The sequence below is a fragment of the Pyrus communis genome, chromosome 5, assembly GCF_963583255.1.
Source record: "Pyrus communis chromosome 5, drPyrComm1.1, whole genome shotgun sequence".
NCBI classification, from domain to species: domain Eukaryota; kingdom Viridiplantae; phylum Streptophyta; class Magnoliopsida; order Rosales; family Rosaceae; genus Pyrus; species Pyrus communis.
In genome coordinates, this window is record NC_084807.1 from 3,448,124 (window position 1) to 3,459,046 (window position 10,923).

Below are 10,923 nucleotides of genomic sequence, written 5' to 3' on the forward strand. Positions count from 1 at the left end.
TCTCTCTACTTCTCAAACATTGCAATGTAGTTAACATGGTATCAGAGCCGCCAGGCTCACGCCATTGATTCTGGTGGTTTCGCATCATTAGATTTCATCGTCTTTTGCAATAGTTTTTTTTTTTCTTTCTCTTCCGTTAAGCTTCTCCAGTACTCTTCTTTCTTCGTCGTTTTTTTTGCAAGATTATTACAGGATTGTTAATATGGTATATGGGTTAATTTTCCTTCTGGATTGATGGATTGCTCAAGTCAGAGAGAAAGGTTATGTTTTCAGTCCTCTATGATATGTTTGGAGTTTGGGTATGATTCGGTTTTGAATTCTTGGTTCAATTGATCTATGATCCATTCTTTGCTCAGGTTCTTGCCGTTCCAATGGAGGAGATTGTTGTTCTTGAAATTAACGGGTTGCAATCATCTCCAAAGGTGTTGTAGTTGTAGTCCATCAATGGCTTCCCAACCTCATCATGGTATGGATTGTCTTCGTATCACATCTTACTCATCTGGGTAGCTGCTGCCATGTTGTTGGGTGAAATTGAAAGAGATCAGAGAGACACTGAGCTCCGGCGCCTTCATCGGCGTCTTGGTATATTTCTTTCTTGGTATTGTTGGCATATCAGATTTCTGAATTCTATTTTCTGCGACTTTGATTCGTGCTCTATTCTCTGGTGTGGAGGAAAATTCAAAACTTTATGCAGTCCAAGTGTTTGGTGAAATGCTCAGCCCAAGATTTTTTTTTTTTTTGTGTGAAGGTTATGTTTCCTGTCACCTTTTCTGAATTCTTTGAAGAATTGGAATGATTTCTTGCTGCAATTACGTATGTGATGTGTGAATCATCTTTTTTGGGTTTCAAATTGTTTCTTCTGATATTGGAGTTCGATTTTGTGGTGAAGTTTGGTATTGATCATTCTTTTCAGTCAAAATTTCATAAATGTCAAATTGTGGAATTTGAAGGCCTTTTAGGCATTCATCGTGCAGCTCAACTATGAGAGTTCTACAAAATGGTTCTAGTTGCATACCAAGATTTCTAAGGCAATATGTCATGTCTGATATCCTTTGGATGTTCATTGTCGTATGACTCAGAAAGTATTGCAGTATCCAATTCTTGTCCCTCTACTTCGCTGATATTCTGCAATTCTGTTGAGGAGTTTGTGCAATATGTTTTCTTATCACAGCATGTAATTTTAGAGTCTAACCAACTCAGTTGTTAGCATGAATCTACAGTAAGTCCGGTTATACGATGAAGTTTGAAGAAGTTGTAAACGGTAAATCCCACGAAGGGTAATTCCGTGATGTGAGTAGGTAAATCCCACGAAGGGTAATCCTACATAGATGTTGATTTTCAGTTGTTGAAATTGTGAAGGCCGATGCCATTGTTCAAAGAAGATTGTTTTTTGGTAAAATCCACAAAGGGCGATCCCGTGGTGCTATAGTTAAGGCCAATGCCACACTATAGTTTGATAATTTTCCCTTTTTTTGTAAATATTAAAGGCTGAAGCCAAGTTGAATGAGATTGTTGACGGTAGCTCCCACGAAGGGTAACCCGTAAGAAGTTGTTATACCGGCATGAGGTTGTGCTACGACTCCTTTATACAAGGCTATTCTTTGATTGAAACTCATGTGAGAGGCAGCGGAATGTTGGATTTTTTGGTTGGAAAGATTGTATCTGCAAAGGTTGTAATTTGGATGGAGGTAGCAATAAGCCAATGGTTAAAAAAGTGCCTTCTGAAGAAGCCAATGTGTTTCAGATTGAGATCAAGACTACGGAAAACCAAGGTTCAGATGAAAAATCATCCCCTGCTGACATTATGATGCCCTAGGTAGCTAAAAGCTTGGTTGGCTCTCCAGTATCTATGGAGAAAATTGTTGCTCAGAACCCTATTACTAGTTTGGAAAATATCAGTTGTCTCTCCGAATAGATATACATAATGGCGATGACTCTGGTGATCACGATAAGGGTGAAACTGAAAAGACCGTTATATCTGGAAATAAAAGTAGGGGAGGATCTATTGAGGAAAATCTTTTGGCGAAGCCAAAACTGAACATGGACAGCAGTTCAAATTCTGGCAGCGCTGACCTCAATGTAGTTTTAGTTACAAAGAAAAGTGTGATGGAAAGTGAGATTGATTGCAATGACAAGGTCCAACTAGAAGTTGGGGGCAGTACTGCTTTGTAGAACTATTCAAAAGGCAAAAATGATGAAAAGGTTTGCCAGGAGAGCAAGATTGCAGAGTAGTACAAAATTGAAAGGTTAACTACCCATAACCAGATTGAAAGAAGGCAATTAAAGGGTAGTTGAATGCAAGGTTTTCTGTCCTATTGTTCTTGATATGGAATGAATCTAAGGTGGATGAAGTGGGATTGCAAGATTGCAGATGGTTCAAGTTTGTGTTATGTTTTCTGGTTTCATAGCAGTAACTGCAGTTGTTCTTCCAATCCCAAACTGGGTTTTCCCAGTTGAGATTGAGGGGGAGTATTAAGGGTACAAGTTAGCAATATAGTTAGAAATATAATTAGCAAGTTTGTTAGTATTTGGTTAGAGTTGTTAGGCTTACTAGTATAAAAACAAAGTGTGTAATCTTCATTCTTTTGGTCAATACAAAAGCATATTTCTCTCTCTCTAAATCTCTCTCTCTAAAACTCTCTGTGTTCATCTTTCCTCTCTTCATCTTTCTTCTTGATTTTCTCTCTACTTCTCAAACATTGCAATGTAGTTAACAGTGCAAAGGGGAGGGCGAATGAAGAGTCATCCGCCTCTTGATTTCATTCTGCAAAACATCGACATCTTCTCTCAGCCTCTTGATTCCTGCAACTCATACCCAGCTCACTCTCCATGTCAATCCCATTGAAATTTTCCTCCATTTTTGCCAAGTGTCTCTTTATTACTTGAAGATTTACCTCTGCAACAGCAATCATAGCCTTCCGCATCTGCACTTCGCTCTCCTGAGCATCTACATCACACATCCGCCTCTTGATTTCATTATCGAACTTTCGATGTTTTGGAGAATGAAATCAAGAGGCGGATGCGTGATGTAGATGCTATGGAGAGCGAAGTGCAGATGCGGAAGGTTGTGGTTGCTGTTGCAAAGAAATACTTGGCAAAAATGGAGGAACACATCAGTGGGATTGACATGGATAGTGAGCTGGGTTTTGGACCAAAAGATCAAAAAATGGCCTGAGTTGCAGGAAACATACTGCAATATATATTTATACCTGCTCGACTATGAACTTTTGTTTATGAAATGCTCGAACTTAATCCGTCTGTATTTCATATTATGTCAAGAATTTCATGACGAAATTAGGATCTGTTTAGCATGTAGCAAGAGGCTAATAATTAATAATTTATACTTTCTATCACATTGCAATTTGAAAATTTGAAATTGTATTAATTATATTTTCTATCTATTTGAACGTCTAAATCAATGACATATCATATGTGGGCCTTTTTTTGGACTAATGTGTATAAGATACGCTGGTACATTTTTGATCAAATTGTGCGAGTGGTTGTTGTTATACAATTTTGGCAACCCTTGTTAATGGCAGGTTAAATGCATTTTCCCTTGTGTAATTTGACAGGGCTTCAATTGGTTGGTCAGGCAAATAAATAAGAGATTTTCCATGGTGCTCCGGAGGATTTTATATTCTGAATATTTTAGTTGTTAGATTTTTGTTTAAAAATACAAAAGTCAAGATCGAACGGTTAAACACATGAAGTGCACACTTCTTAGCCTCCTAGGATTATTGAATAAATAATTGAGGTTTTAGTTGACTGCACTCTGAAGACTTTGTACTTCCCCAACTGATTGGTAGTACTCCCCTCTCTCTTTTAATCACTCACTCTGTCTCTCTCTCTCTCTTCTCTCTCTCCTGATCAGAGCCGAGAAGGTAAGGGAACCGTGGATGGGAAGGTACGTCTCTCTAACAATCTGTGGTTCGTTTGGTGTGACTGATATTTGTGGTTGGTTTGGTATGATTTATATGGGTTTGTTTTCTAGTTGGTAGAATGAGAAATGAGGAAGGAGATGTTGTATGTGATACCTATACATGGAAAATTCCCAACTTGTCCAAGCTCAAAAGCGACGAGCATTCCTCTGACGTTTTCATCGTCGGTGATATCAAATGGTACCTATTTCTTCTCACCATCTCCCATAAATTAACCCTATATATATATTGCTTAATTATTATGCTAACTGACTGCAGATTTTGCTCCAAGATGATTTCTTTTGTTTAATTTTTTTAATTTATTTATAAGGCCATTTTCTTTTTGTGAACAGTTTATTATTGTGAGGCCATTGAAGTCATGGCATCTTGAAACTTTCATTTTCTTGGGTACCAATAAGGAAATGGTTTATGCATTTCTTTCCCATTTTCTTGGTAAAAGGCCATTTTTTATTTTATTTTATTTTATGTATTTACTGGTTTTCATCATCACCAAAGCACATAAATAATAGTAGATTTTTTATTCATTCGACCATAGATTTCTTACACTGGGAGCCTTGACAGTTGAAACGGGCTGATTGAGCAACAAATCTCCAAATTTTATTCAAAAAAGGGGTGCAGAGTAAAATTAAGAGTAAAGTTTAGAGTTGGTCCATGAACTTTCAGTATTTTACCCTAGTTGAGATATGGTCGATGAGCTAAAAATATGTTAATTGAGGTCCCTAAATATAACAAAACATGAATGATTGATCCCTTCCGCTAACTTCAGTAAAATTTTATGTTAGTCTAAACTAGGGTGAAAGTTTAAGGACCAAATCTAAACCACGTAATCAAATAGACGGAAAATCTCTTTGAAGACCAACATTACATGTTTTGTAAGTCCAAGAATCTTAAATAACGGAATTTTTGTTCATGAACCAAATCTAAACTAGTGTTGAAAATGAGGGGCCAATTTCTAATTTTTAATCTAATTTTAGAGTAAAATTAAAATCTGAACCATCTTCAATAGCTTCAAGACCCTTCACCAGCTTAGTAGCCCACAAGGCCAAAGATATCCCATGATTTTAACATTCTGCCGTATCATATATGTTTTTAGTTTCTTTTACCAGCCTTGGTTTGTTTGATCAGGAGGATCCTTATACGTCCAACGTGGATATACGATGCAAATCCTGAACTCGAAGACCAGTTATCCATGTATTTGAGTGTTGAAGATACTTCAACATTGCCACCCGGATGGACTAGATGTGCAAATTTTTGCTTGACTCTGGTTAATCAACATGACAGCACCATGTCAATAACCAAGTCTACAAACGGTACTTTCTTTAATGTTTTGTTTTTTTTTTATTTTTTTATTTCGCATTTATGTTTGTGTTCTCAACCGTTGTCTTTTCATTTTTGTTCATAATTATTCATGCTACCTTTCAAGGAAAATATTAAGCAAACTTCTTAGATTCTCAAGGGAAATTACATTATTTCCTGTTTTCCTTATCTTTCATTTCTTCTACATACTGGAATACAAGAAAATGTCACAGCTAAATTCTTAGATTCTTCTGTTAGACTATCATTTGCTTCATGGACTTCTATTTGTTGACTGAAGGCACTTTGTGATATGCTACTGAAAACTATTGCAGTCTGGAAGTTCTAAAACAGTTAGCAACTTATTTGACCACCAATTATTGTCTTCACTTGTGATCCTTGATGTTTTCTTTACAGGCAATCTAAAAGAGTTCACAGAAAACAAGAGTAAGTTTGGCTTCAAATCATTCATGCCTCTTCGGGAACTCTATAACTCCGGTGCAGGTTTTCTAGTAAATGGTATTTGCATTGTTCAAGCCAAGATCAATGTCCCAGTTAAAATTGGCAGCCAAGAAACTAATGTTTCTGCAACTATGGAGTCATCAAAGAAAGAACTTAAGGGGCAGGAATCACCGAGGAATTCTGAACTCCAAAACACATCAGGTTTTCAACAAGCTTGCACTGAGGCTACTGATGATAGCCCTTCTGACCCTTCCTTAGCCAAGGTACTCAGGGAAGTCTCCACCACCCCAACGGGCGACCTTATGGATTTTAGGGGTTTAGGACGAATAGAGAGAGCTTTTGTTCCATGGCTAGAAGAAGTCTGCTCATCGAATCCTTCCTTGATTGACTGTATGCTCAAAAGAACTCCGATGTTTGTTGAATGCGCATTCACAGCTTTGGGTCGTGTGCTGCATTTTCTAAAGACAACAAAGGTTAAGGATATGACACGGGATGCTTGTGACCGCCTTCAACTTTTCTGGGAGGAGCTCGAAGCCTTTAGATTTGACTTAGCATGGCTGGAGCCGCATGTTCATACCGCATTTGGTATGAACAAGTTTCTACAAAGAGCGGGGAGACTGAAAAGGCTGAGAGAAGACGTAGACGTTTTGGAGGATGAACTTAAAAGGCGGAGGGCAGCAGTTGCTGTTACAAAGGTTGATCTTGCGGTAGCCAAAAAAAACTTGGGTAAGGCGGAACAAGAATTCAATGGGATAGACATGGATCTTGAGCTTGGTTATGGGACTGGTTAGCCTTGTTGTATAATATCTCTGTGGGTTTAGATCTTACCTTACTTGCATGACTCGGAATCTTGAAATTTAATAAAAATAATGCTTTAGCTTGTTTTAAGTTGTGGGAATTAATTTTTGCGCAACTTTTTTTCCTCCAACATGCTCGTCTTATTTTATCTATACAATCGAATAAATTGAAGGAAAATGAAGACCCATATTGGAGAGGGGCCCATAATGGAGAGGTGTGAAGGAGGTGAAAAATAGTATGCAGAAATAACTCTGCGAAATTGTTTGTATTAGTTTAAGAATATTATTATGATATTGCATTTCCTTCTGAAGAGTGGTGTATTGCAATCGGGCTCTAGTTTCTCTTTCTATCAATGAGGGGAAAAATAACTTTGCGGCCTAAACTTTAGTGGGTGATTGGATACTCTAAAATTCTAGATTACATTAATGCATGACATACATTGTTTAATTTAATGATTATGATATGTGTTGAAGTATTTCAAGAGATTTAGGGATCATTTGGTATCTTTCTTGAATCCATTTTTTTTTGTTTTTGAAACAAATGAGTATTAAGTAATTTAGATTCATTCATCAATTATAAAAAATAAAAATAAATAAATAAAATTGATGCAACTAAAATGCCAAACATGCCCTTAGAGAGTGAACTTACAAAAATTTTAGGGTGTTCCAGAATATGGGATACTCTTTGGTGTTTTAACCTTACAATGTGTTTGGATGAGGAAAATAATTTGGAATTTTGACAAAAGTCAGAATTTATATAAATTGATATGCAAAGTTTCCTTGTTTGGATTCATAAACACAGAAATATAGAATTTTCGCGTGGAAAAAAAAAAACTTGGAATTTGAAACTTCCAATTCCCAAATTTAAATTCCATGTAAATAGATTTTATTTACAAATTTCTATGAGTGAGAGTTTAAAAATAACAAATTCTATACTTAAATTTCATTTTTCTTTTAGTTAACTAAACAATAAAATTCATAAATTCTAAAAAATAAAATTAATTTATTTTAATTTCCTCATCCAAACAGCTTATTAAAATTTGACGTTTGTATTTAGCGAAAATTTGACGGTTAGAAACTTAAAAGACACAGAATATCTCATACTGCGTAGAAAATCCGGTAAATCTGAATAAATTGATTGGTGTGGACTCCATCTGACGTTGTCCTTGAGCTGGGCATTAAGTGTACTGATGCTGCATTAAGACAGTGGAAACAAGGTTTTCACTAAAATGGTTAGTGAGAGTCTGTCCTCAGAGGGGTGGGTCTGCACTCTGCAGTGGACATATGGAATTAGAAATCTTTAGAGTCAGAGATGCCCGGGCTGGGGAAGACTGCACACTGTACACACCTTGCAGAAGCAAATTGGACTTGGAGGTTGCGTGATTGAACGGGTTTGAAAATGGCTATGCCTTGTATATATAAAAAGGGTTGTTTTATTGACACTCCACATTTTGATGAAAACACTCCATATCTAAAATATTCCTCTAAAATTTCAACTTTGTCCCTTAATTTTTTTAAACACACCCTCACTCTCGTACAGAAGTCAATAGCAAACAACCCCAATTATACGGCCACTACCTCTGAATAACTCCGTCGTTGACATTGCACGACTGACAACTCCCATGCAGTTGGTAACAACCCATCAACTCAACTCATCCAACTGGATAACCCTTCAACCCCATCACCTCCGTCGCAAAAATTTGTCGTCCAACACTCAAACTCGCCCATCCCGTCTCCAAATTTCTATTGCCAAACTTTACCAACCATCCAAAATTCCAAATAGGGTAGAAGAAGTACTTGCAATTCGTTGGGATTGTAGAGAGAGAGGATATGGTGCTATGGTGAGAGGTTGGTTTTTTGCCCTAGATTTTCTGCGGTGGAATAGTGGAGGATGTCGTTGTTCTCATAAGATTGTGGGGTGTTTTAATTAAAAGAGAAAATTCATGTGAAAAAATAAAAGTGTAAGATGTTTTCATAAGATTGTGGGGTGTTAATAAAAACATTGTTCATATATGTAGCATTCTATCTTCGTTTCCAAAAATGAAAATAAAGATATATATATATATATATGTGTGTGTGTGTGTGTGTGTGTAGCAATCTATATTTTTTGGTGCAAGTTGTACCACCTAATAAATTCTTATACCACTTTCAATTGTAGGGTATGTTTAGGTGTGAAATTTGGAAGTTCCTCGCCTAAACGTACTCTAAGTTCATTATGATTTTTAATTTTAAATCCATCATTAGTATGAGTGATTTTCAGACACATTGGATCAAAAATAAAGTTTCTAATTTTCATTCCAAAAGTTTTAGATTTAATAAAAAAAATTATATTTCGAATTTTTAGATTAGTTTGGATTTTGTATCAGAGTAATCTCGAAATGTTTGAAACATAATTAGAAAATTCATATATTTGATAAGTTTTTGGATATTTTCGAACATTTTTGTATATGCAATCTATTGTTCTTTCTTGATATTTTGTATATGCTGGCAAATATATCTAATTAATTGTAATATATTATATACTATTATTTTTATCATTTTTTGATATATAAGTTTATGATTAATCACCGTTCTAAAAATCCCCTAGCGCCACCTAGGCCCCATCTAAGCGCTAAGTGGCTGGCTACCACCTTGATTAATGCCTAGGCATTTGAAAATTAAGAAAGGGCGCTTAGACCTGCTAAGGTGCCCGTCCAGACTGCCCAAACTCGCCTAGGTTGCAACTCACGTAAACAGAAAATAGATAAATTTCATTTTCCATATTATTTTTTTCAATAAATTGTAAGAGGTTTGTTGAATAATTAAATGAACACACATTATATGTTTGTTCCCCTATTTTCATTATGTTCCAATACTTTATAATATATATGTAGTTTATAGATATATATATATATATATATATATATATTAAGTATAAACAGACACTTATTTACACGAAATATAATAAATTTATTTAAATCCGCCTAGTCCGCCTAGGGCCTCGCCTAGCCGCCTAGGCGCTACGCCCCAGCCCGTCGCCCAACTAGTGTCTAGGGTCTTTTAGAGTCTTGTGATTAATATAAAATTTATAAATGAAATGTATCTAAAGCTAATAATAGGATAAAAAGTGAAAGGTCTTATGTTCAAATCTAGGGAATGGCAAGTTTGCAACTAATTTGTAAAAAGTAAGGTTCTAAAAAGCGTTAGACAATAGTCGGGTGGCAAGATTCTAAAAACCACTAGAACGTTGATAAAATTAAATAGGTAACTTTTAGTGAACAAATATTTAAAATTTTTAATATTTTAGACAAATTTATGAGAATAAGTTTGGAACATTTTAGAAAATTCAAAATTTTTGGAAATTTTAAATGCATTCCCATTTTCATTTCTGTCCAATCTATTTATAAGTATTGGAACAGAAATTTGAATGGCAGAATCAGAAATTTCAATCCAACTTGCACAATTTGGAGTAAAATATAACTTTTGTATCTTTCAACGTGAGGTTCCCACTTTTACCTCTATAGTTATATCCGAAGACAAATATGACCAGCTAACCCCAAATTCATATGTGACCCCAACTATCCATGCACATTGAAGATAAATTGATTCAAATTTAGGGTCACATCTATAACTCATGAGCCATGATCATAGGAGAATTTCATTTTCTTTTTGGGTTGAAGGATAGGATAATAACTTGCATGAAATGTAATGACGTATCTTTCTCTTTATTTCTCGAGGTAGGTAATTTTTTTTCTCGGGTTTTCCTGCATTTCCATCTTTACTTCTGACTTTTAAATTGAATAAACCAAAATAGAATCAAGAGACATAAATTGAGCCTGCATAGAGACAAGAAAGGACAAGAGAGCAGTTGCTCCCAATGTCACAAAAAATGCTGGAAACCTATTTATGCCCACCTGAACAAGCCTTTCCCTGCCTCGTGCTAAGGATCCAACAAACCCAGAGAGAATAAAACTCACTAACAAGCTAAACTGCTCAACACATGCACAATATGTGGGTAATTACTAGTAAACCATGAAACAATTATGCTTGTTACACAAACAAAAGTAGTGGTTGGCGCAACTCAAATTAATTTAGGACTTATTTGGTACTCAGTTTTTGTTAAATTTTTTAAACCAAAAATAATTTTTGAGTCCCGAGTTAATGATCCTTGTTTGGTAGGATTATTTTGAAACCAAATTTATAAACAAAATGATGTGGTTGTTGATGATTGGATTATTACATAAGTGTTGATTAACGGTCTTATTTTCTATTGGTGACATATCATTTCATTTACAAATTTGGTTTAAAATTTTGGTCTCCCTAACATTAGCCTTATGAAGAACTCAAAAATTTTGTTCTTTAATTTTTTAGCAATAATGAATTTTATTTAGTAGGATACCAAATGGGTTTTAGAACACAACATATCACAACTTCAACTATGTTAACAAGTAAAC

The 10,923-nt window shown here is 35.4% G+C and overlaps 1 protein-coding gene across 1 annotated transcript; it reads left to right on the forward strand.

The window, feature by feature from the left end:
• Nucleotides 1-3,788: 3,788 nt before the first annotated feature.
• LOC137735761 (MATH domain and coiled-coil domain-containing protein At3g58370-like) lies at nt 3,789-6,584 on the forward strand. Its single transcript, XM_068475205.1, has 4 exons — nt 3,789-3,904; nt 3,999-4,118; nt 5,064-5,248; nt 5,649-6,584. Exons 1-4 carry the CDS (start codon nt 3,897-3,899, stop codon nt 6,482-6,484), a joined length of 1,149 nt encoding a protein of 382 aa, XP_068331306.1. The 5' UTR covers nt 3,789-3,896; the 3' UTR covers nt 6,485-6,584.
• The last annotated feature ends 4,339 nt before the right edge of the window (nt 6,585-10,923 follow it).